The sequence below is a fragment of the Phoxinus phoxinus genome (assembly GCF_949152265.1).
Source record: "Phoxinus phoxinus genome assembly, chromosome: 19".
NCBI classification, from domain to species: Eukaryota; Metazoa; Chordata; class Actinopteri; order Cypriniformes; family Leuciscidae; genus Phoxinus; species Phoxinus phoxinus.
Genome location: NC_136894.1, coordinates 5,013,755 through 5,041,668, shown reverse-complemented (window position 1 = coordinate 5,041,668; position 27,914 = coordinate 5,013,755). Strand labels below are relative to the sequence as shown.

The 27,914-nt window shown below is 38.6% G+C and overlaps 1 protein-coding gene across 1 annotated transcript; it reads left to right on the top strand.

Annotated features, from left to right (window-relative positions):
- Nucleotides 1-15: 15 nt before the first annotated feature.
- Nucleotides 16-27,069, top strand: LOC306987538 (zinc finger MYM-type protein 4-like). The gene is made up of 27 exons (XM_079591906.1): nt 16-279; nt 2,573-3,112; nt 3,241-3,284; nt 3,396-3,560; nt 4,169-4,241; nt 4,341-4,578; nt 5,463-5,592; nt 12,447-12,662; nt 12,744-12,894; nt 12,985-13,100; nt 13,196-13,420; nt 13,783-13,933; nt 14,068-14,243; nt 14,357-14,522; nt 14,612-14,764; nt 15,359-15,396; nt 15,626-15,770; nt 15,858-15,964; nt 16,409-16,580; nt 17,661-17,867; nt 18,853-18,956; nt 23,188-23,350; nt 23,584-23,735; nt 23,821-23,935; nt 24,013-24,252; nt 24,333-24,459; nt 26,084-27,069. The coding sequence occupies exons 2-27, from the start codon at nt 2,647-2,649 to the stop codon at nt 26,298-26,300; spliced, it is 4,257 nt and encodes a 1,418-aa protein (XP_079448032.1). The 5' UTR covers nt 16-279; nt 2,573-2,646; the 3' UTR covers nt 26,301-27,069.
- Nucleotides 27,070-27,914: the final 845 nt, after the last annotated feature.

The window sequence follows — 27,914 nt, the reverse complement described above, 5'->3', positions numbered from 1 at the left end:
CACGCGAGCCCGCCTACTGCGTGCAGCAGTGCATTGTGGGAGATGCGCCCGCCCACCGCTAGTTGTGCCCATCTCCCACAATGCACTGCTGCACACAGAAGGGGAAGTGCTTTCGCGGGAGAGCCAGCTAGTCCATCCAGCTAGTTGATCCTGTTCTAGCAACTTTTTCCAGTATTTTGATGTTTTAATGCAGAGGTGACTCACCGTGCATCACACAGGAGTTGTATATCGGCGGTGTCGCGAGAGGGATTGTTGAAAGAAGACGTCAAGCGCTCTAAAGTGAGTATTTTAACTGTTTGTAAAGGTGGCCCGCGTGTTGTTTATCGTCTGTGCAGAGATTCGCTGCAGAAACATGCATGCCCTGCAGTATTTCAGCTTTATACGGTCCGTTCTGGCTGCAACTTTCTTTGTATGCATATTTTAAAGCCACATGATAAGACTATTTCAGTTTTGAGTTCCTATCGAATAGTGAGCTAAGGACAAAAGGACGGCGCATGTATAATAAAACGGGGCATTAATGCAATTTTGTAGAAATGGAGTTTGTATGATCGGCCAGTATTGTTATTAGCCAACGATGCGTTTTTATTATCCCGAGGCTCCATGTTATGTGCAGCTGTAGACTAAAATCCATTGTGGAGGCTGATGTTTTGAAATGGGAGTTTAGTTATGAAATGTATACAAAATAACTCTAGTCTATCTGAATTATATAAAATATTGCAGGAAAGTAGATATTTTCATCCGTAAAACTGTGGATGTCTAAGGATATAACGTTATCTATTTGTTGTTGTTTTTTTGTTGCCACATATGCGATTAAGCGTTCTGCAACAATTTTGCGTGGTAACGTTAATTGTATACTTGTAAATAAATTTCAGGGGGGGTCAGAAAGCTCTCGGGTTTCATAAAAAATATCATAATTTGTGTTCGGAAGATGAACGAAGGTCTTACGGGTTTGAATCGACATGAGGGTGAGTAAGTTAGGCTAATTAGTGAGAGAAATGTCATTATTGTGTGAACTAACCATTTAAAGGCTGTGGAGAAATGTAAGACTTCTCATGTACACATGTTGATTTTTATATATATATATATATATATATATATATTTGCATTATATTTTCAGTTTATTGCAAAATATGCGTATATATGAATGTTTTGCAATAAACTGAATATATAATGTTTTTATAAATATAATCAACATTTGTACAAATTAATAGTTTAGAGTTTAGAGAGATCAACTCGATTATATAATTCGCAGTGCTTCATGGGAGTGGTCGGAGCTAAAGAGCTATGTGTTGCTTTTTCAACTCACTGATTGGTGTAATTTTATTTTTTTTTTAAGTAGTTTTTCACTAGGAATTAATGTTAAATATGATTATTTTAAAAGTGAACTGAAATAACGCTGGCTGGCGGCTTCAATAGAATCAAATATGGATTAACAACCTCGTAGCTCACAGCAGGCCTGTCTTTAAAGGTTTAAAAGTTATCATTCAAAATCAATATCTCTATAGAGAAACTGAATGGAGATTTTACTCCACTGTGCAAAACATGCCCCGTTTACACCTGGTATTAAGATGCGTTTTGGTCGATTGGATCACAAGTGAATGGCGCTAAATACAGGTGTAAATGGGGTCTAAAATGTTTTGAGCTTGTCCACTTTCGACCACTTCCAGAAGTAGTCGAAAACGCATTAGACTGGATTGCTTTCATAGTGTAAACGTTCATGTGGTCGAATGCGTTCAAACAGCCACAAAAGTCTGCCTACTGACCTAATGTGTAAACATAATGGGAAGCACGCTAGCCAGACGGGATTTAAACTTTGTCGGCTGGAGACCCAAGTTTAAGTTGAAGAGGAAAAACGAACCAAGCACAAAGTTCTCACACCATTCCTGATTTCCGGTTGCATTCATATTTAAATTGCGTGAACTTATGTCATCCATAAGATCGGAATATCTGAAAAACCCATACATTTTCCCACCCGTAGACTCTCCCCTCAAAGAAATCAGGACAGAAGTGGTTGAAAGTGGACAAAAAACTAAATGTCTCCCTCGTCTACTTGGTCGACCATAACGTATACGCATCTTAATACCAGGTGTAAACAGGGCCGTACTTTCATACTTTAATTTTCTAACCATTTTAACTATGCTTCCAGGAAATACTAGATTACATATTTGAATCTGCAGAATTTCTCAACAATGTATACATCACATAAATTCGAAAGATTGTAAGGTATAAAACACTTATACGGGATTGGCTGTATAATGTAAAAACGCAGTACAGGCCTTTCTTGAGGCCCGCTCACACCAAGAACGATAACTATATTAGTCCACACCAATGAACAATATCGTTCTGTTTATTATACGTGGTCGCTGCAGTTTTGTTTTCTGCCGCTTTAAATTCTTAAGCTCTTTTAAGCAAGATGAAGGAAAAAAACATTGAAAGTGATTTCAACGATATCTCCTATTCTTTTAAATTTGAAATGATTTTTAAAACTTTATCTTTATTGTTGTCATTATAGTCCGGGCCTTTATTGTTGAACTCTGCCATATAGATAAATGTAATAATTTCCCAATTTCAGGAGCGAAGTCTGGCCCCTCACACTCTACAGAAGCAGTTTCACACCTGGACTCTACGTCTGCATCGGGTGTCCTTATGGCCAGTGAGGATTTCACAGGACATCTCACTGGAGATGCAGCTGGTGCAGAAGAGAAGCCTGATGCAGTGGAGTCATGCAAGCTGGAAGCCACTGAAGAAGGTGTGAATGAGCCAAACCCTCAAAACAGCCTCATGGAGCAGGAGGAAGAAGAGACGCTCCAAGAGGAGATGGAGGAAGATCTGGATTTAAAACCACAACCGGATGTGGACCAAGGAAACAGTCCAGAAAAGGACAGTCCAACCGGCCAGGGTGAAAAAGAAGAAAGTTGTGTACAGGGACACTGTGAACAGAAGGATGCTACAGAGCTAGTGAAGAACGAAGACAAGAACGATACAGAGGACACGGAAAATATTTCACACGAGCTTGTGATTGCTAAAGTTGAGGACTTCACGAATGAAATGGCAACAGATGTGGAGAAGACTGAGGATGGGAGGATGGAGGTTGATAGACCAGAAGATGCAGGTTGGTGTGAACTTTTTGCATGTTACTAGATGATTTCTTTAACGTTTTGTTGAGATGAGTTGCAAACCTTTTATTTATATTGATTGATGTTATTGATAAGTATGTTACTAAATTTTTATATTTAACAGGGAAAACCCCCATAAAAAGTGAGAAGACTGAACCTTCTGCCATGGTGAGCACAATATCACTATTTTGTTTACCATTCAATTTCATTGAGTTCATTTGTTAATCCATGGAGAAGTACACTCTGGCTTACACTAAAATCCTCTTCATCTAAATCCAGCAAACACGTTCAGTGGTAAAGACGGAGTTGAAACCTCAAGTGGCCCATCCCTCCATCGCCATACCAGTGAAGGTGAAGGATGAGCCAATGGATGAGGAGTATGAGAAAGCGTCAACACATCTGCAGCCAGTGGGAAACATTAAAGATGAACCCGACACCGCAGCTGTGAGTTTCACCAGTGATTAATAATTTAATTGAATTTAAAAGGAGAAAAAAGGCAAAACAGGCTAAATACACACATACATGTTTTTAAAAGAAGTATCTTATGCTCACCAAGGCTGCATTTATTTGATAAAAAATACAGTAAAAACAGTAATGTTGTGACATGTTACAATTTGTTCATATTTGAATGCATATTAAAATGTAATTCATTCCTGTGATGAAAGCATCATTACTCCAATCTTCAATGTCACATGATCCTTCAGAAATCATTCTAATATGCTGCTTTGCTGCTATTGTAACGTTTCTAATGACTAATGTTGAAAACCGTTTGTGCTGCTCAATATTTTTGTGGAGACCGTGGTCCGTGATACATTTTATTTCTAGATTTTGGTAGCATGTCTTTACTGTCACTTTTGATCAATTTAATGCATCCTTCCTAAATATTTGTTGACTCTATAAATAATTTTATTACATTTAGTCACCTGAAATGTCCTTATTCAAATAACAAGATGTGATTGGTATGTAAGGTGCACAATAATCACAATGAGATTAATGAAATGCCTCATTTTTCAGGCGATAAAAACATGCAACCATTGTGTTCTTGCTTTCAGGATTTTAACCAGACGTCTGATGCGATCAAAATCAGCGCAGTGTTTTCTGTTGGAGGAAATGCCACATCCATCGGTATGAACTCTAAAAATATATTGTGATATTTTGCTACCTGGGTGAATGGTGAAAGTTACATCTTATATTTCTTCCTTATTCCTCTTCATGTGACTGCAGCTCCAACAGTCGTCCCAGCGAAGGCAACACTGGGCCCTGCACAATCCCTTCGTTCTCTGGCCCCTGCCAATGCAATCGGTGTGGTTTGCACAGGATGTCACAAAGTCCTGCTAAAGGGACAGACGGCGTTCCAGCGCAAAGGCTGTCCTAAACTCTACTGCTCACCTCAGTGTCTCTGCAGCACCTCCACCATGGTGGTCAAGATACCTCAGAAGAAGCAATGTTACCACTGCCTCAAGTATGCCTACATTAAAACCTTAAGAACTTTTCAGATGATCATACCAGTTGCATTTCATTTTATGCTTTTGCATTCAAAAATGACTTCCAAAGCATTTAAATACATTGTTTTTGAATATGAACTAGGCCTGTCTTAATTGCCATTTTTATGTCTTGTGCCTTTTTTTTTTTACCACACCAAAACTTTGTTAGTTCACCCAGAAATTAAATTTGACATTTACTCGCCCTCATATCAATCCAAATCGATAAGACATTGTTCATCTTCGGAACACAAATGAATATTTTTTATGAAAACTGAGAGGTTTCTGTCTCTCAATTGAAAGTCTATTCACCCAAAATCTGCATGCATCAAAACATTCATAAAGAGATTATTAATTAAATCCATATGAATTGAGCAGTTTAATCCAAGTCTTGATTGCTTTGATTAGTGAATATGAATAGAGCATTTAAATTTGTTCATGGAAGCTCAACTACGCAAACCAAATGTTTTTATTTCTCGCGCTTCAAGCAGGTACGGTTGAGCTTCCATTTATGTTTGCTGATCTAACTAAGCCTAAATTAAATGTGTTCATAATATAAAGTGATCATGTCTCTTGAAAACACTTGGATTAAACAGCTTGGTTTATTTTATGATCTCTTTATGAACGTTTTGAAGCATCAGAGTTTTGTGTAAATAGACTTTCAATGGAGGGACAGAAATCTCTCAGATTTCATTAAAATTACGGGTTTAGAACGACACAAGGTTGAGTAAATTATGACAATTTTATTTTTGGTTGAGCTTTCCCTTTAATACTTTGATAAAATGTTGCTTTATTTTAAAAGGTTAAATTATAATATATAACAATATAGCATGTATAACTTTTTACCATTTCTGTTTCTGTGCAGAGACATTCTTGACCCAAAAGATGTAGTCAATGCCCCAGTGGACATGTCAGGGACTTTGAAGGAGTTTTGCAGTCAGAAATGCCTCAGCGCTTTAAACTTCAAGTGCAGTGTGTGTCAGAAGGCAGGAATGGTGAGTCTCCATCTCTATCTGTTCAGGTGTTTCCTGCACTGGAGCGCCCTTACTGACTCTTCGGCACGCAAACTTAATCATGTTTTTGACCCCTGTTCACACCAAGACAAATATTTAATGTGAGAAACATTTTAATTTAAATGAACAGCTGTTATTGTGCCTGTTCAGACACAAACGTTTACATGCTTTTAGTGTTACAGTTTTTTATGGAGGTGCTCTAATCCCTTTTCCATCGTACATTTGCGCTTTTGGTCATATGTCCAGAGCCTGCTGATGTTACATAAAATTGGCTTTTAACTGGCTCTCTCACCTCAGGGAATGCAAAAATCTTATCGGCTCTTTGAAAACATGTAAATTTTGGTTTTACTTCCTTTCTCTGTGACAAGTAGGTGCGCTGTGCTTTTGGTTCCTGGCTAACCAGGTTTACCATTTTCCATTTTTGGGGTAACCATTTCTGCTTTTCTAAAAGTGCCTCCTACTATCAGAGAAGAGCAGAGTGCACTGAAACATTAGCTCCCTAAAAAGTCCCACAATGCACCTTGAAAACCAGGGAGCATCGAAGCTCACTCCCTTAAAACGGAAATTCTAAAGTGCGAAACATAAATCGCACGAGCCAACTCGCCACACATTAAGACACGATATAGCTTTTAAAAAACAAACCATTATTGTATTATATTTCAGATAGAGATCTGTGCTGCTGTTGTTCATAAATACCAGTAGTGAAATTGAACCAATGTCTGAACCGACAAATTGCACAAATCACACTTAATTTTGACATTTAACATTTGTGTTGGTGTGAACAGGCCTTTAATTCAGATGATATGAGAGGTACTGTGAAATAATGTCAAGACAAAAACTTTCTGTTGCATTATCTTTTCTGAAGGGTCAGCTTGCATGTGTCCACTCACAATAACAACAACAAAAAGTGCTCTGGTAAAATACAGAAAACATTCAGGGTGTGCTCTCTGCCGTTTTGGTCTCAGTGATCTCAGAAACTCTGCATATCATTTTTGCTCTGACATGACAAATGTCTCTACAAAAGACTTCATCTCTACTTTTAAATGAACCAATTAGAGTCGGAAAAACAAATATTCTCTGATTATGTCATTCAAATGAAATTGACACTTAGCTGTCTGAATTTTTTTAGGAGTGTAACACTTAAAACAAAGCATTCATATATAATTTGAAAGCATAACTAAGCTTTTAGATAACAGAGTCAAGCATTCTTTTATAGATGATTGATATACTTTAATAATTAGAAGTCAAATGTGGGAAGCATGTATTAATGCACATTTTTCATATTAAAGTGCCCCATTATGCTATTTTAAAGGTTCCTAATTTTTTAAAAATTGAGGTCTCTTAAAACACGCATCATGTTTTACATGCATCAAAAGTCAAACACTTACATTTTCTCATAATATAATCACCACATTGTTCTATGATTCTTAAACGACTCGTCGGATGAATCCGTCGTTCTAAATCCCTCCTTTCCGTGAGCCTTCTCTGTTCTGATTGGCCAGATGAACCAGTCTGTTTTGATTGGTTAACCGTGTACAGCGCCTGTCAGAAGCTACCATTACCATAACTGAACGTCAGCTCTGTCCGGAGGCTTCCTACAGCTCTGCGATTGAATTGATTGATTCTAATTTATTGCGGTGCACATGCGGGAACTGTATTAACTATCAATAACGGTGCATGTGTTCCCCCAGCACTAACGTGAATAACTGATGTAACACGTTTGTAAAACAAATCTTGCTCCGTCCTTTATCTTAATGGTAAGAACGGTACACCATCTGCATTTAATAGACAGTCTTACGAAATAGTGGCCCACAGCTGATTAGCAGAAGTATTTAAGACGGTAATAACATAATTTAGCTGGAAACTTATACAATATAAAACACAAAACGAAGTATTTTGAACACCTGGTAGAAAATATATAAATGAATAATTATTCATACTTACAGGTTGCGATTCTGAGGAGTAAGCTGGTTCAAAATAAACTAGACTGTATGAAACCGTACCCATAGTACTGACCCATCTTTCTAGAGCAAGCATTTTGCGAATCCCGTGCTGAACTGCAATGTAAAAATTGCAAATCTTTTAGTGACGTAGAACAGTAAAGCAGTAGGATTCGAACCAAAAACGACTTGTATTGGCAGTTCAGAGTCGATTATTTATTTTGGGAGACAAAAACTTTATTATGAACTTTGCAGAATGTTTACATTCACAAACAGCTATATTACACACTGCATGAAAGGGAATCTTCGAAAATCCATAATAGGGGCACTTTAAACATAACTTGCTGGTTTTGCTTGACATTATTGGTCATTCAGTGTTTCTGTAAAGATTGATTATTAATAGTAATTTAAAAACACGCCATTTTCATCTATTTAATCTATGTAGGTTGAACAATGTCTGTCGCTCAGGGGTCTGACTGGCTGCTAGGCTCATGAATATTAATCACATTTGTCTGCGTTCGCCCAAGCTGATTGGCTTGGACGGTGATAGGTGAGCGCTAGCCAATGGGATTGCCGCTTGTTTATCCTCCATCTGCCAAAGGATTCGAACGGCTAAAATAATAAATAAGCGAAGTTAGTCATTTGACAAGAAACAAATAATGATATTAATTAATGTCGTTTTCATATAGCGCGTCAGTTCTGCTACTGTTTGCTCCCTCGCTCTCTCTGTGTGTGTGCGTGTTGCCGCTGTCAGTGAAGCGCCGGTGAGTGAGGCGTCCACACAATAGAGACCGTGCTAGTAATCTATTGATCAACAAAGGAGTGCGCATTAAAACGCAGCGTTCTGTCTACCTCGATGTATTCCCGCTAACGTTATATTTAATATTTATGCGAACATTTTAGTCGTGTTGAAGATGTTTGATAGATAACGTTACTGTTTATCTGCCTCGTCTATCGCGTTATATGCGCTCCCACTCGGTTATGACCTGGGCGAGCCATACAAATATGGTAAAAGCTCCCCCATCAATGTGATAAAAATAGCATAGCTTCATCCGATTCATTCACTTTTCATCGCTTTTGGAAGATGGCACACTGCACGTGTGAGGAACCTATCGAGATCCTGGACAGTGAGGAAGAACTCGCCTATTCCTCAGAAGAAGAGCACGAGTCTGATGATGAATGGTTGCATTTTGAAGAGCGAATTGATCCAGCAGAGGATTTCAGTTCTGATGAGTAAGTCTATTCTTTCTTTAGGTAGCATGTTATGGTTGCACTTTATTTTACAGTACGTGCACTTTCAATGTACTTTGTGTACTTAACCAAGAAAGTACTGAATAGGTAACTACATGGGTTAAGGTTAGGTTTAGGGGTCGGTTCGGGACTAGTGTACCTAGTTATTACCCAGTTGTTGTAATAATGACTACAATAAGTATACAGTATGTAGCCTACATGTGAAACAGGACTGTAAAATAAAGTGCTACCCATGTTATTTTTAGAGAAGCATGTACATGTTTTACTATTTGGGCTGTTTGCCAGAGTAAAATAAGATGTTTTTTTTTATATTTTGAGTAAAATATGTTGACCTTGACCTAGGCAACTTGTCATTACATCTAAATGTTTTTCAAAACAAGCATGTACTATCATACACTACCGTTCAACGGTTTGGGGTCACTAAGGTGTGTGTTTTTATTTTTTTAAAGAAATGAACACTGTTATTCAGCAAAGACACATTAAATGCATAAAAGGTATCAGCAAAGACATTTTATAATGTTACTAAATATTTCTATTTCAAATAAATGCTGTTCTTTGGAACTTTTATGTGAGGGAAAAAAACCATCACAGTTTCTATACAAATATTTTTTAACCGTTTTCAACTGTTATAATAGTAATAAATGATTGAATAGCAAATCGGCATATTAGTATGATTTCTGAAGGATCATGTCTCTTAAGACTGATACTGAAAATTCAGCTTTGCATCACAGGAATAAATTACATCTTACAATGTATTACTTTAGAACAGTCATTTTAATATTTCACAATAATCTAATAAAAATATTAATCTAATAAATGCAGCCTCAGTAAGCATTTGAGACTGCTTTCAAAAACATTAAACATATTACCTACCCCAAACCTTTTGAATGGCACTGTATATTAAAATAAAAATATAATATAATTACTATATTAAATGTAAAATACCTTCTCATCAGTTAAGCTTGTTCACAAATATCTGATTAGGTGTAAATGTTCGTAATGTGCTATAAATATATGCATGTGTTTTTCAGTATTATGAATCAATAATGTTAAATAGTGTAGTTGCTTTGATCCTACTATTAGCATGCTCACAAGTGTTTGCTTTATTTTTTCATTTTATTTTTTGCAGTTATGAGAATGACAGTGACCTGATGCCGGTTGCAAAGAAACCCAGGTCAATCAGGCTGCCCACTTTGTCATGGAAAACAGAGACAGAAGTCGACTTGGTTCCACAGAATCTGAGATTCCTGCCCGCACGGGAACCTGGACCGCAGCTGCGTGCCACTGACTCGCACTCCCCTCTTGGTCTCTTCAAACTGTTTTTCTCTGAAAGCGCGGTGTCAACTCTGTGCTACAACACAAACGCTCAGGCCGCCAGGTCAATTGCGAGGGGTCGCAAATACAAGTGGACTGATATCAACGTTTGCGAGATGTACCGCTACTTCGGGCTGGTATTCTACATGGGCATGGTGAAGCTGAGCTCTATTAGTGACTACTGGCGGCAGGGCAGTCTTTTCTCTGTGCCTTTTCCCGCCACCGTTATGTCAAGGGACAGATACCGCACCATTTCATGGAATATGCACATGAGTCACCCAGCCGGAGACAGAGAGAATGACAAAAAGAAGGGCACAGATGGGTATGATCGCCTTTTCAGGGTCAAACCCCTCATCGACACAATCCGTCTTGCATGCAAAACCACTTATCATCCCAGAAAAAATTTAGCCGTGGACGAAAGAATGGTGGCATGCAAAGCAAACACGGGAATGACACAGTACATGAAAGCCAAGCCAACCAAGTGGGGCTTCAAGCTGTTTGTCCTCGCGGACTCCTCGAATGGATACACTGTGGACTTCTCTGTGTACACTGGAAAGAATACCAATGCCACCGGCCATGGACTACCATATGATACAGTGATGTCTCTTTTGGACAAAAAACTTTTTGGGTCTGGGTACCATGTGTACATGGACAATTTCTACACAAGTCCGAAGCTCTTAAAAGACCTGTTAGCCTTGAAGTATGGTGCCTGTGGGACTTACAGAGACTACAGGAAGGACAGCCCACAGAATGCAGCTAATGCACTGACCAAGAAGTCCACCAGGGGATCCATTAGGTGGATCAGGGATGGACCACTTGTGTTTGTGAAGTGGATGGACACACGAGAGGTGTCTGTCTGTTCCACTATCCATCCTGCCTACACCGGAGACACTGTGCAGAGGAGGGTGAAAGAACCGGAATCATGGAGCTTAAAGACTTTTCCCTGTCCCGCACCCATCATTGCTTACAACCAACACATGGGGGGCGTTGACCTGTCCGATCAGCTGTTGCAATACTACACCGCACAGCACAAAACCCTGAAGTGGTACAGAAAGATTTTTCTACACTTATTGGACATTGCTGCCACCAACTCCTTTACGTTGCACAAAGAGCTGTACGGCAACTTGACCCACAAAGGGTTTATGGAGCAACTTATCGCAGAGCTCTGTGATATGTCACTGAAAACACCACGAAAACGCAGCTGTAGTGACCATGTGCCTGTTCCAGGAGCTCAGCTGAGCTCAGATGCCAGGAAAATTGCCTCTGCTGGACGTCGGATCTGTGTGCATTGCAAAGCAGCGCATGGCAAGAAGCACCAAACACCTTGGAAATGCCAGGCATGTGACGTGCACTTGTGTCTTCAGTTGACCAGGAACTGTTTCCAGGAATGGCACTCAACTCTGTGACTGTGTGCTTTTGACCTTCAGTCTGTTTATCTTTCTGTCTGTCTGCCTGTCTGTATGATATTGTACACTATTGTAAATAAACTACAAAAAAACTAAACTTTTCTTTCTTTTAGTCTTCACATAATTTCTTTTGGTTTCCTTTTCTGTGTCATCTCCAGATCTGATTATCTCCCCAGATATGAAACGTTACATTAAAGTTACATTAAACAAAAGTTACATTAAAGTGTTTTATCTGAATAAATGGACAAGATGTTTTTCACAACATGTTGTAACAAAGACTGATCTACAAAATCCAGTAGTCCAAAATCTTGTGAACAATGTTTTATGGCCCGATATCTGCCTATATTTATATACATAATTTAGAAATATTATTCAGACCCCTTAATTTTAGTTTTTTATTATTGATCAGTGTGCAAAGTTCTCAGTCTTGTTTTTGCTTTGTCATCAAGCTTTATGGATCTGGTTGTGGGTGGGAAATATTTGAAGCCGTTTACGTTAGCGTAAGGTAGCAACATAAAATATGAAAAAATGGGGTTTGCTTTCTGAATCCACTGTGTTTGTATTTGTTAGAAAATCAACCTTTGTTTGCACTGTACATATTGCTCACACATTGTAGGATGGCAACTACTGTTTGGTGTTTACTTAAGGTTAATGAAAAGCAAATCTGTATCATAACTGACTGGCTGTTTGATACATTTGCATTTTTGTTACTTTATATTTCTCTAGAAAACACTATTGTTCTGGTAGACTGAAGTTTCTTTTTTGTTACTTTATATTTCTCTAGAAAAAACAAAAGTGTGTTAGTTGTTGTTTTTTCTGTCTGTGACAATTGTATAATCGTTTCTGTGGCTGCTTTATAAGATCCATATAAAAATAAAGTTCAGTAGTTTTAAAAGGTTGCCTGTTGCAATTGCATTTCTCATAGACTTACACTCATGAAGTGAACTTCATGGGCTCCATCCAAAAGCTGTGCAGCGACAGCTGCTTCAACCAGTTCCGCTCCTCCAATAAGCTGAACATGAACAGCTGTGTGAACTGTGGTGGATACTGCTATGGCACAGACAGTCAGTGTCCGTCTCTGCGGATAGAGGGCAGTGTTGTGAAGTTCTGCAAACAAAACTGCCTCCTAGCCTTCAAAAAGGTAACGGCAAAGGAATACCTAAATATGGGTTGGTTATTTTGTTGAAGGTCATTATTAAATAAATTGATCTTCCTTTTGTAGAAGAGTCTGAAGCCTGTCTCCTGCAAAATTTGTCGTACCATGCGCCCGGTTGCAGAAATGGTGGACGGTCCGAGCGCAGACGGAATCCGAGAGCTTTTCTGCTCCGCTTCCTGTGTTACAGCGAATAAAGTTCAGACTGTCAGTTCTTCAGGTAACACAACCACATATTCACATTCTTAGTGTTCGGCTCTTTTGGAAGTAGCCTATACTCCAATGTCCTTTTTGTTTGCATTCAAACAAGGTGCTCCAGTGGAATGCAACAGCTGCAAGATGAAACTATCTCCTCAGTATCATCTAGCCATGTCTGACGGAACCATCCAGAACTTCTGCTCCTTTTCCTGCGTAGTAACATATCAGGTAGAGTTTAGTGCTTCTACAGATCCCTCGGATTCAAAATGGGTCAATCATAGAAGTAGAGATATTTGAATGTTTCCCTTTTTGACTTTTTTCAGGAGTCCTTCAGTAAGATAAAACCTAACAACCAGGTAAACTCCATAACCTCCACCACAAATGCCACATCTACCCCAAAACCTGTTGCTCCCAAACCTGCTTCATCAGAGTCCAGCTCATCAACAACGACAAGCGCTCCCAGTGGTCCGGTGCAGACAGTCACCAAGATCCCCTGCTCACAGTGTCTGAACTCATTCTTCCACAGACCAGAACTGCTGGAGTTCAAGGTACTCCTGTTCACTACTGTAGACTTTAACTAATAAACCAAATATTTCACATCATTTGAGTTCATGGTTTTACAGGTGTAAGGAATTCTTGGAATGACATGCAACAATTTGCACAGATTATTTTCAAGATATACCAACAATTATTATTTTAAAGTCAATAACTGATATACTGGCCATTTATTAGGTCACAATCCAGAGTCTTATTTATTGGCTGAAGCTGATATGACTGCTGACATATCATGCATTCCTATTTATATTTGCATTGTAAAGTCTAGAATTAACAATCTGATTCTGTTTCTGTATAATTGCTACTCGACAGTGACCATAAACCTAATTGGTTGCATGCTTTCTTGATCTTTCAGAGGAAAATGTATGCTTTCTGCAGTACTGCTTGTGTTGAGGAGTTCAAACAGATCAACAACGTCATGGCTCGCTGCGAGTACTGCAAGATCGATAAAGTTGTTAAGGAGGTGAAAAGGATCAACAAGATTGACCGCTGTTTCTGCAGTGAGGGTATGTGCCAAGAGCAAAACTAAGATATTAATCGCATACTGTTTGTTTTATTTTTGATTCGTACATGCATGTCTTAATACCAAGTTGTGTAATCTAATGTGACGTTAATAAATTTTTTGTTAATCTCTGTACAGGATGCAAGTTACTTTATAAGCATGACCTGGTCAAGCGCTGGGGGAAGAAGCACTGTCGCAACTGCTTCTACTGTAGTGGCTCCTCTCAGAATGTAGTCACGGAAGTTTTTGATAAAGTAGAGGAGGAGTTCTGTGGGAGCGTATGCTTACAACAACATACCTTATTAATGCGTAAGGTAATATTTGATCTCTTTTATTATTATTATTATTATTGAGAACTGCAACATTACACTTAATAAATTATGCCTTGGTTTTGGCTTTCAACTAACAGTGAGTACATTCCTGACAGGAAATAAAGTGCTCCATGTGCAGGCAGGCCAAGAAGATGAAGGAGACCGTGAAATGGCTGGGTGAGATTAAGCATTTCTGCAGCTTGCAATGCTTGATGTTCTTTTGCAGTCTGCAGGGCATCACTGGGCCAGTCAGACCTGCAAGCAAACCTCTGCCCACACAAGGTATGTCTACCTGTAGATATTTGTTGAGTTTTTTTTCCCCTCTGGCTTTTGATGTTTGTATCTTATCTTTTAATGATTGGTATCCTCAGGGATAAGCCCAGCGCCGTCTCCAGCCCCTCAAGCTACAGTTAATCGTACATCACTGATCCCTAAAGAGGCCACACCGGTCATTGCCAATGTTATATCACTCTCAAGTGCATCCAATGGACAGCCATGTGTTTTAGGAAACAGCGTTCTGCAAGGTGACTATCCTCTATCTTCCCTGTACCATGAGGGATGCACGGTATATCGATACCATAATGGTTATCGGCCGACATTAGAGATGTTCATTTATAAGTAATATTTATTTATTAATTAGTAAATTATAAATCTATTGATTTATTTTATTCAATTAGCAATTTCAATTAAGAGTCATTCAAATTAGATATTTTATTGTGCATGCACATTCCCTTGATTTTTACATTTCGATTTTTCTTTTTTGTCATCTTGCGGTCATTTAATTAAACAGCTCTAATATTTCAATAACACTGTTAAATGTAACATTTAGCCAATCTCAAAAAGAATATACATTTTCAATACTGTAATGTTGCAATGGCTAAATTCACTTGTAGTATTGTAAATGTCTATTTTAGACTGCAAAAGTCTAGTTTTTTTTTTAATAACGTGAAAATACTTATCAGCTTATCTATCTCTGTAAGAATTGTAATATTGGTGCCAAACACATTGCCAGTTACTTATTTGCATTGGATGTTTATGGCATGGAATGTCAATTTTTACAAACTAAGCAACGAGTGAACTTTTTCTGTGTTCTCACAATTACCTTTTTGCTTCCACAGGCTCTATTCCAGCTGCTACTACAAAAAGTTCTGGAAATGTGAGTTTTTCACAATATCAATAGACTGTGCCCCCGCTGAACCCCATCCCACCCTGCAGCTAATGTCATAGGTTAAGGTATAGGTTTAGGTTAGGGGCTATTTGTTCTAGAATTGTGACGGTAATCAGCACTGTGATTTGGTTATGTTACACCTAAGTAAAAGCCGACGTTTCTCTTAAAATGTGTATAAAATCAACCCCTGATCAGTCATCCTCTTTGTTGTCCCCAGACGGCCAGCACACAGACAGACAGTGTAAAGGCTTTTGTTCCAGCACCCCGAATCCTGAAAAACAAGGCCCTACTCTGTAAACCCTTTTGTCAGAACAAAGGCACATCCTGTAAACCCAATGTCTGCGACATGAACACACAAACAGGTACTAGGAAGCACTGTTGCAGACATGTTTATAGTGGGGATTGCATGTGCTGACACTCACATGTTGTGCATGTCCTTCGTCTTCTAGATGGACCTTCCGTGATAGTGCTTCCTGTACCGGTGCCAGTCTATATTCCCGTTCCCATGAATCTCTACACACAATACACTCCCAAGTCTGTGGGGTTACCGCTACCGGTGAGTATCTCTACCTCTTCCCATCCTCCTCGTTATTCCCTCTCCTCATCTTCATCTTTGAGTTTTGAAACTATTATAGTTTTATACATTTTTGCTACCAGAATCAATGTTGATTTATTGTGTTAACTGAACTAACATAGCACTCTAAACTAAATAAATGTTCATCACTTTGTCAAATAAACTTACTACTTAGACTACTGAGAACATTGTTTTATTTGTATTATTGTTCTGGTTTGCTCATTAACAAAAGAAATCTGAAACCACAAACTTTAAAGGGGGAAAATACTAAAGATAATAGTGAAAACTAGACAAACTGAAACCTAAACTATTATAATTAAAGTAAATTGCAGATCATAGATTAAATTTGATGGCAACCTGAAACCACCCATGATTACACCCTTAGTATATACTTGAATCGTCATGTGTCTCTGTCTGTTCATGCAGGTTCCAGTGCCCTTGTTCTTCCCCACGACTCTGGACAGCGCTGAGCGCATTGTGAAGACCATTCAGGAAATCAAAGAGAAGATCCCTGATGACCCTCTGGAGGCCGACCTCATCATGATGGCGGAGATGGTGGCTGAGGATACAGAGAGGGAGAAATGCCTCACATCTGCTGGTAAATTAGGGACAATTTGAAGGTTTTGAATATGCTTGATTAATATGCTTGAATATGCTTATTTCATGCTTGAATGTTCAAAAACCACCTTTTTTTTATTTTTTTTAACTTATTTTACATTGTTGCAGCTCCTCTCTTCCCAGTCTGTCAGTAACGCTCTGGTTAGTTCCTGTTTATTTGAAGGCCCTCTTTCCGAAAAGCGTAATGTGCTCTGATTGGTTGGTTGAATCAGTGTGTTTTGATTGGTCAACCAGTCTTGGGAATTTCACGCCCATTACCATAACTGCAAGTTTCAACACTACTAACTCAACCACGTCTTGTCATATTTTGCGTATGCCTCGGCCAGGAATTTTTAAAGTAAGGAATATTGTGACTTCCCTCAGAAGATTCATTAAGACTAAAATGGAGGCGTTTCAGGGAGTTCAGAAACAATAGCTAAGTTTCCATCCACTTGTCAATCGAATTATCTGAAGTTTGGTAAAAAAAAACTAATTTGAATAAAGCTGGTGAAAGTGTGTTTCCATCCAACGGCTTTAAAGCGAATAAAAACCTGTGCGTAATGACGTCACATGCTGTTTTGCGATCAAATTGGTATTTCTAATTGATTTGAGACATTTTAAGGTGTTTTCATAAATTTTCGCACTGAATCGCACAACATTCAAGCCAACATTAGCCAACAAAGTTTTGCTAGACAAAATACAATTCATTATTTATTCGGCAAAAAACGTTTCCATCAGCGTTTATCGCATAGGCCGTATATCGATCAAGATAAAATCCGATGAGACCGAATGCATTTAATTTATGTCGATATTCATGAAATTCAATCGAATTTGACTGTTTCCATAAGGCATTTTTCATTCGATATCACTTAATTCGGATAAAAACGTGGATGGAAACATAGCTAGTGACGCTGATATAGAGAATAACTCCCTTTCGAGTGACTGTGCTTTGTAACTTTGCAGACACTTTTTAAACCGCAACATTACCCACTAAAGAAAGTGAAAATAGCGTAAAAAAAAAAAGGTTTGAACTTTTATATATACACATGCACACACATTTTCTTTTTGTTATGTTACACAGATCAGACTGGTAACATTATGGAGGACCTCGATTTTGAAGCTCTTTCCAACAATCTTAGTTGGGAGGAGGACTCTGTGTCTTCAGCTCAGACATGGGATCACCCCCCAGAGCCTGAAAGACCTCCTCCGTCCAGATCTTCCACACGGACCCCCGTCTCTACCTCAGCAGAAGAGCCACAGATGGACCTGGAGGCTGATTTCCCAGTCGGTAAGAGCTTCTACTAAGGATAAAAATCGAAACGCACAATCCAAGTTGTTTATTTTCCATTCATGTATCTTTATTAGGGCTGTTGTTAACACATGCAATAAATAAAAAAAATTTCATCGCATTAAAAATATTAAATTATTAGCATGTTTTTTTCCTTTATCTATTATTACATTATGATCGCGCTATCATTCATTCAAGTGCTATTAAACCGTTAAATTATTCAAATCTGTACTTTCGAGCTGTACTGAAAATTTCGAGCTTTCTGTGAATCTGTCTGTGCGACACACACACACACACGACTCGTTCGCACAGAAAGCCGCTTCAAGCCCAAAGTACATGACGAAGTTCTGTGACGGTCCGCACACTGTCGTCATCAGAAGGGTCCGTGGATATCCGCACACCCCATCCACATGCAGCCCTATTTTTGTGATCAATGAAACCGCACCGGCCACATTGAGTTCTTTATCACTTGAATGGACATAAGAAAACAAAATTATGCCAAAATGCCCACTTTGTCGAGTATCCTCGTAAGCAGTGTTAAATAAAGGCCTAAATGACCGTAAGAGTTGTGAGGACATCGGATGTGCGTCTTAGTGACAGCAGCCTAACAAACCTGCTGCTGTGATGTCTTCAAGGAACAAAAGACAAAGACAGAATCACCAACTGCTCTTGACTGAATAACTTTTGAAGTTCTAATAAGGATTAATCTATATTTAACTTTTAATTTATGCAGTGAAGATTGTGAAGGGTTTGATAACTTTATTCAATTTCTGTCTATTTTCTTCCTGTTAAATTAAATATTTAAAATATAGACCTACTGTCTTTGTTTCTACATTAATTTGGAGATTAAATGTGAAATTTATTACAATATAAAAATATATTAAAATCATTAATGTTCGGTGCGATCATTAATCATTAATAATCTCTTTTAATGACAAAGTTTTAATCGATTGACAGCACTAATCTTTATCCTTTCACGTTTCAGAGAGCATTGAACTTTTCAGAGGGAAAACGCAAAAGGAGGCGACAGATTCTGGCAAACGCAAATCTCGCAAGAGAGGACGTGATGGCCCCCCACAGAAGAAACGGGTAAGAACAACTACTGTTGAATTATTCTCAACGTTTCACCAAAACATTCAAACACTTTAACTATAGCAATACAGGATAACATTTATTTTATCATACTGAGGTGCGTTTGTTTCTATTTATATTTGGAGTATTTTGTGCTCGCATTCTCGGTGTTCATTAGTTTTCGATCTGTCTTACAGTCCTGTCTAATATGGTATTAGATATACTGTCTACTTTCTATGTAGAACAGTCACATGAAAGGGTATTAATGTGTGGCGTGTGGTTGATGTCCACTGTTGCTGAGCAGAAATACATAATCATGTTGGCTTGGTCCCCTTAAAGTTGCGTTGGATTTTCTCCTTTCCATGTTTATAGAGTTAGTTTGTGGAGTACATGTATAGGCTATAATCTGTGTTTACACAGCTTTCTTAAAAATGGCGAGTGCTGGTGTTTCGCGTGCGTTCGGCCAATCAGCGGACAGTAAAGTCACTGGTAGTTCCTAGCGTGCTGTGAAGTAGGAGCTAAATTATTTCCTCCAAAAGGAGATCCTAGAACTAAAATCGTTCCTAGAACTAAAATCGTTCCGAGAACCTGCGGTGCGAACACGCCAAAATCCGGAAATTCTTGGAACTATGAAATGGTTCCTCCGGTTTGAAAGCCCCTAATATGGCACTTGTTCTGCTGCTGTCAAAGGATGCATGGAACGAGAAGCAATAAAATTGAGCGAATTATCTTATAGTTTTAAAGGGCACCTATTATGGAATTTTGAAATTTACCTTTCATGTAGTGTGTAACATAGATCTAAGTGAACAAAAACATCCTGCAAAGTTTGAAATATGAAAGTGCACCGTATATAGTTATTGTCTTTCAAAAGTAAGAGTCGACTCGGAGTCATTTTTATGAATCGTTAGAAGACCGAAGCTTTTTCTCTGACTAGATGACGTCAACTTGTCAAGTTATTTGAATACGATACGCCCACTTATTGCGCTCCAAGGCCAGCAGGGAAAACATCATGGCGACGAGACGCTGTGTTCTGAAGTGCGACTCAAAAGCCAACTTTGTTCATCTGCCCAAGGAGCATTTGAAGACTAAGTGGCTACAATTCATATAACTATACCACAGAAGTATAGTCCGAGCCTTGTGCTTTGTTCGCGCCATTTTGAAGACGATTGTTTTTTAAAATGCTATCAAACTTGGATTCGCGAGCCGGCTGATATTGAAGGAAGGTTCAGTTCCAAGTGTATTTGCATCAGCTTCCTCCTCCGTATCACAACCTGTAAGTGTTATTAATAATTGTTGCTTTTATGTTTTATGTAGCATGATTAATAATTATTTTGTTTGTTGTGTAAGCACCGTTTAGCTTCTAGGTCTTCAATGGCAATTGTATTGAGAGATATGTGAAGTGTGTTTTCGGAGTTGTCTTAAAGAATAGAGCAATACCTCGTAGTAACGTAACTGCATTTTTTTATTTTTTTTGTAAAAACGTTATGTTTATGCATCGGGCTAACGCAGACAAAGACTGATTGTGCTTTTACAATATGAACTCTGGGCTATGCTCGCTAACATAACATTAAATTCTTTCTTATTTTTAGTTTTTTACTACAAACTACAAAGCAGTGGACTATAATCATTATTATAACACGATTTAATTGATAAAAGCATCATTGTACTCCGTGTTAAACAATAAGTATTATCTCTGTAAACACTGCTGGGTCATCTGACCAATCGCAGATTAGCGTCGCGCAAAGGAGGGGTTTGGAAAAATGAGTCGTTGAACGAATCATTTGGGAGTCGGTGATCAAATCAGGTAAAAATAAATGCATATTATACGACAACAAAAGTGTTTTTTGACATTGCATGTATGTAAAACTGTTGTTGGGGACTCCCTAAACAACATTAGGAACATTTTAAATGTCATAATAGGTGCCCTTTAATATCTGGATGAACTACAGTGGCTTAAAAGATTTTGGAATGCTAACAATGTTGCGTCCAAAACATTTTCGCTTTTAAAAAAAAGTTTATTTTTTATTTTATTGATTTTCAAAACTGGTTACAATAAATTAGTATACATTACTGTTCAATTAAAGTCTCTGGAGCTTATATTCAGATATTTAATTATTTAATATTAATGGCAGTTTAGTATCTGACACTCAAGGTAAGCGGAAGACCAATCACAACAGACTGGGCCTATAACGGCACTTTAAATCCGTAAAGTGTGGGGTGCTTAAACCTTACTTAATGCAGATTTTCATAGTTTTAACACATTTTGTCATTCCGTAAAAATAAACTAAATACCCTTTTGCGTTCACAAGAAAATGTAAATCGCGATTGACGGCCCTATTTCTCCTGCTCTACTAAGGCTGTTTCATCGTCATGCACATTCATATCTGTGGAGTTGTCAAATCGTCAAGTCTCAAGCGCTGGACATCAAGTACAGAATTGGTTGAGGGACTTGACTCCGCAACTGAGACAGGACGTCGGTATTGCAGGGCTGAAGAGGGAGCTGCGCCACTGCAAGCAGGGAAATGACGACACCAAGGCAGCACTAGCGGATTTGAGAAGCACTCACAAGGCGGCACGTGTGACGACACGGAAGTTGAGGACTCGGCTTGACGGTTCACGCACCCCAGCGGCAGACTGTACGAGTGAGGGCGGTGTTACCCCAAGTAGCAACGCAGACAGTCGGCAAACCACGCCACATTGCCTCCCCGATCTCAAGTTCTGTCCTACCTTAAAGGTGCAGCTGGATCTCCTCTTTATGAGGAGTCAGAAGTGGCTGAATCGCTAAAGAGTGGGCATCCAATACAAAATGGGATGGTGCGAGGGGCAGTTTTGCATTGCCAGTGAACCTACGAAGCTTCATCATTAAGACTGTTTCCCAGAGGTTCCCTCGCATGACCTAGTGACCAAAAACGCATCAAGGACGGGCTCAATGAGTTCTCGCGCTCGCCAAGAAACGCTGATGCCACAGGCTATGTTGCGATACAACATCTAGTAAAAATGTTAATTTAATAGATTTGAGTGCTGTAAAATTGCATGTGACTGACAAATTGGTCAAAAACTAAATAAAGCTAAAGCCACTTTTATGAAACAAGACTGTCATGTGATTGCTTTAAAACCCATTTTCAGACCTTCGGAGGAGCTTTTTATCTTGTCATGTTTATAAGATGTGGCCTTCCTCCTCGATGTTCTGCTAATGTGCACATGATTCTTTTGGTGCACCTGAAGTGTAGTGATAATGCAGGTTTATACTAATGGGTAACACTATAAGGTTCATTAGTTCTGTATTAACTAACATGAACTAACAGTATTTATTAATGTTAGTTAACAAAAATCCAGCTGTTCATTGATTTGTTCATGTTAGTTCACAGTGCATTAACTAATGTTAACAATACAACATTTGATTTTAATAATGTATTGGTAAATGTTTAAATAAATATTAACTAATATGAATAATTGCTGTAGAAGTATTGTTCATTCTTAGTTCATGTTAACTAAGGTAGTTAAATAATGTTAACTACCGGTAATGAACCTTATTGGTTCCTGGTGTTACCTACTAATGTTTTGAATAAGAAAGGGTAGGGTTAGGTTCAGGATTAGTGCCTAGTTATTATAATGACTGTAAAACGTACATAGTATGTACATAAGGGACAGTGCTGTAAAATAAAGTGCTACAGTTAAATCCGGCCTCTAGTTCATAACCGCCAGAGGAGAACTGGCCCCCGACTGAGCCTGGGTTCTCCCAAGGTTTTTTTTCTCCATTAGGTCACCTGATGGAGTTTTAGGTCACCATTGGGTCACCTGATGGAGTTTTAGGTCACCATTGGGTCACCTGATGGAGTTTTAGGTCACCATTGGGTCACCTGATGGAGTTTTTCGTTTCCTTGCCACTGTTGCCTTTGGCTTGCTCAGTTGGTGATATTCAATTTAATGAATCAATCAATATTACTATTGATTAGCATTACCAAACATGGACGTTTTATAATTATTTTATTTTAATACTGTGAAGCTGCTTTGATACAATCTGTATTGTGAAAAGCGCTATACAAATATTCTTGACTTGACTTGACTTACTCAGTTGATGTTCAAATATACTCTTTAATTAAATGCATTGGACAGATAACATGATATTTTTAACTTTTTTAAATATTAATTTGTAGTTGTGGTGTTTAACTTTTATAAATTACCATCACTGATTATAAATTACCATCACTGATTATATGTTTGATTATTATGTTTTATTGGTGTGTAGGGCCGCAAGAGTGCAGCAGTGGTTCCAGCCAAACCAGCTCTAGACAATTTCTCGAACTTCTCAAACCTCTCCAAACTGCAACATGAGTACGCAGTCAATGCCTGGAGAGACTGGGTGCGCTGGAGGAACGCCCAACCCAACATGGAGACTCCCAAATTTGGCTGTAGGTCTCAGTTTGCTTTATACCCAACATATTATCCCCAAAAGAAAGTCCCACAATGTAAAACTAGTGGCTTAACCTTATTTCACAAGTTTTTTTTTTTTTTTTTTTTGACTATATGCATTCAGAGGGATTTGAACCGTAAATTTTACCATTGCTTGCATCATGCTTTACTAGTTAAGCTACACAATCTTCAAAATGCCATTTAAGCAAACACGTCTATCCATCATCCACAGCGCGTACTATGACAATAAAGGAGGACCTGTTGAAGTGTTGCACGGCTGAACTGAGCTACGGCCTCTGCAAGTTCATCTCTGAAGTTCGTCGACCCAACGGAGAGAAGTACAGCCCTGACAGCGTCTTTTACCTCTGCTTGGGCATCCAGCAGGTGACACAAGAAGAAATCACACAAACTCAACACGTTCAGTCATGTTGTATTTAGTTTAATTGGCTCTCATCGATTATGTTTGCAGTTCCTGTTTGAGAACAACCGGATGGAGAACATCTTCTCGGATCTCTTCTACACCAAATTCTGCCAGGAAATGACCAACTTACTCAAAGGATGGAAACCAACTATTTTACCCACCGGTGAGTATTTTAAGTCACTGACACGAGACTGGCTTGTTTCTCTGTTGTGCTACAAACTCCTGTGTGTGTTTGTGCAGGTTACGTTCATTCTCGTGTGGAGGAGGAGTATCTGTGGGACTGTAAGCAGCTGGGAGCGTTTTCACCCGGCGTGCTGCTCAACACGTTGCTCTATTTCTTCACCAAGTTCTTCAACTACAAGACAGTGGAGCAGCACCGTCGCCTCTCTTTTGGCCACATCGTCCGCTGCTCTCGAAGCAAGGGCAGCACCAAAGTGGCCTGTTTGCGTTTCTATCCCCCCAAAGATGACACGAGTTCTGGTCAGTGGTCAGTCATACGTCATAGCCTGATTGTGTGTTTTGTGTTCTTGTTGTGTATCATTTGTTTTTGCTCAATGTAGATGGCGTCCCTGCAAAGAAAAGAAAGGAAGAGGAGGATGACAATGACACTATATGTGAGATAAAGGAAAATTCAGACAATCCTCTCCGCTGTCCTGTCAGGCTATACGAGTTCTATATCTCCAAATGGTATGTTCGTTTGAAATGTGAAATGACAGTTTATATATATATATATATATATATATATATATATATATATATATATATACACATACAGGGCATATACACACAAAACATTTTTTTTAAATGCACCTGAAATAAACTAAGTGCAATGTAGTGTTATCAAAAAAAAATTTTTTTATATATATACATATCAATACTGACATCTGAAACGCTTCCAATAGAGAGCCTAAGTCCCTCCCCTTCCGGTGGACCACCATGGGACCTTATTTCGGAAAAATATTGTATGGTAGTCAATGGCGAGAGACAACAAATATTTTGATCCCGTTATAATTGTGCCCTGAGTTACACATGATGTTTGTCAATTTAACATTATAATTGGTATAATTGAGGTAAAAATACGTAATTTCATAGACTACAAACTGAAAAGGCGCACATGTGACGTCATACCTTTTCACTCAATGAATGAAGCTAACTTTAACATTTTTTCTATAGTCTTACGTTATAATCGTAACGTTACGCCGTCATGCCTGAGTGTTTTGTACCAGACTGCACACAAACTAGCAACGGTGATGTATAATGCGAGACGAGAGATGTAGTTCAGTGAGCGATTTTCACATAAAACTAAATGTTACTCTTCTGTTTTATGACAAACTGCGACTTTCTTGACTTTCATAATTATCTTTTAAATTGACAAACATCATGTGTAATCCACAGTTCAGACGGAATAAAAAGATAAGTTGTCTCTCGCCATTGACTATCATACATATTTTTTCCGAAATAAGGTCCCATGAGCCGGAAGCGGAGCGGGACTTAGGCTCTCTATACTAATTTTTCGCAGAATAGATGCACGATACCAGCTGCACTTTCTCTCTCTCTCTCTCTCTCTGACAGCGAGTTACACCAAACCCTCCCCTCACTCACTCGTTTCATTTGCTCCCCCGATGAATATTGTTGGTGTTAGAGGGCTTTGAATTTTGCCGTGGGATTGCGCGTAATTTGACTAATTTTGTGCTCACACCCAGAGTGTGCGCACATAAAGCCACATCTCAGTACTAAATTGAGTTATTTCGCTGCTTAATGTGCTTAAACAGTCAAATACACACAATGCTGGTCTTGGCGAGTATTCACGTAAACAGTCATTTGTGTTTTAAGTGAACGTAAACGGTTGAAAAATAAAGCGCATGTGTAACAGTATAATGGATCCGTGTGTCAGGTCTAATATAGGCCTAATATACCTGCTGCCAAATTATGAGATTATCTATTTGGCAGTTTTTTCCCATGCTATCGATGTCGAAATTGTGGCCAGTGAAAATGCTGAGTGGCTAGTAACTTTGGAAAACCACTAGCCACAGTGGCTGGTGAGCAAAAAATGTGTCAAGCCCTGCATTTTTTGTAACTACAAATGTCTTCACTGTCACTTTTGATCAATTTAATGCATCCTGGCTGAATAAGTTAATTTATTTATATACATATATATATTTATATTTATATATATATATAAAAAAATCTTACTGTCCCCAAACTTTTGAACGATAGTGTTTAATGTTACAAAATATTTTTATTTCAGATAAATGCTGTTCTTTTGAACTTTCTAAATGCTGCCCTATAATACAATCGTATTTTCTTCCAGCTCACCCAGTGTGAGGCAATGCACGACCCAGTTCTACCTGAGCCCTGAGCGCTCCTGTGTACCCAGCAGTCCCATGTGGTTCTCAACCACCTCTCTGAGTGGTGAGATTCTGGACAGCATGCTCATACGCATCCTTACTGTCAGAGAGCTGCACCTGGAGACGGACAAAACACCCACCGAGACCGATTCAGACAGTGATGCGGACTTCAGACCGTGACGCTGAACTGAGACTCACGTCATTAGCGCACATCAAAATTGCAGAGTGAAGGAGGTGTCTCGGGGAAACGTTTCTCTAGATGGCTCTGTGTAATTCTACAAAGCTGACAAAACCTGAATGCCATTGAATTGGCTTAAGGAAGTGTTTTGTCATTGTATTTTCCATGTTATAGTAGTTACGAGGCTGTACAGTTATTTTTCCGTTTTTTTCTTTTTCTTTTGGTTGTATGGGTTACATTTAGAAGACAATGCTGAATTTTATACAGTGCCACATTATACACAAGTGATCTTCAAAGGGATTACTGCCCATTCTCTATATTATGAAACACTAATAACCTTGACAGCATCTTTGTACAACAGGCGTTAAAAACAGTGGCTGGTGTATCTACCCTTTGTTCATTGTAAAAATGAATGAGGGTTTATTCTTTTTTTCAACCTTGCCATTCCAGGGTTTATTCATTCCTGTACAATGGGCAACACTAGTTCTTTGGATAAAAAAAGACAATAAAACTGAATCTTTCATTTAATGTTTCAACATACTGGCTTTCAAGGTGTATCTTCACAAAGTTGACACTTCAAATAAAGAACCAAGCTAAATGACATGCTTGCATTTTCCACAGAAATGCATGTGCATTGCTGTCTCATTTATGTAGGCTACACATTTATATTGTGATTGTGTACATTACAAAATAACAAATGTAGGTCAGAAGAGCAAGAAACTGGTTCAAGAGACAAAGTTTGCAAATAAAAAAAATGCTATTCTATAAGTCAATTTTGCGACAGATAAGATTCATTTTAATAGACTTTCAATACCATCATCCCTCCGGAGTCCGGACTAAATTAACCTAGCTCTGTTCCTAACTCCTGTCTGAGTGGTCGAATGTGATTCTATGTAAACATGTCTATGGTACGTCCCAGAGGCCACTGAGAAGTATTTTATGCATCTATGTAGCAGCGTAAGCTCCGGTTAAAAGTGACGAGCACGGAAGCGAGCGTTGTTTATAGTAGTGAGTCGTTATAGCACACTATTGTATTAGTCTTAAAATGGTGCGTTCGTGCGTCTATCCAGGATGCTTCAGAATAAATAAAGTCGTACGATTACGTGCACTGACATCAACGGGAGATAGATTAACATTTCACACATTCCCTGTAAATGATCCTGAGCGATTGAAGCTGTGGCTGCACGCTATTCGCTGGGATGTAAATACACCCGTGGAAAAAAATCGAGAGATCCAGGCTGTGCAGTGAACATTTCACACCCGAGGATTTCGAGCCAGAGAAGGGAAAGTCAAAACGACGTCTGAAATCGTCAGCTGTGCCTGTGCTGTTTTTTCAGCCAAACGAGGTATTTATTGAACTATATTGTAATATGTTTGTTATATTAAGATTAAATAATTGCAAAAAAAAATAGTAATCTTCAGAAAATCAGGAGATAATTTATAATGAAACCACAATTTCTTTGCGCAACAAAGAAGTTTTAGCAGCTTCCTTATTAGCTGATAAACAAAGAGTCTATAATAGAGTGAAATAATTTTAAATCAACTCAAAAAAAGTCTTAAATTGGGCTTAGAATCAGTTATCTTACACTTGTGAATATGAAACTCGCCACATAAAG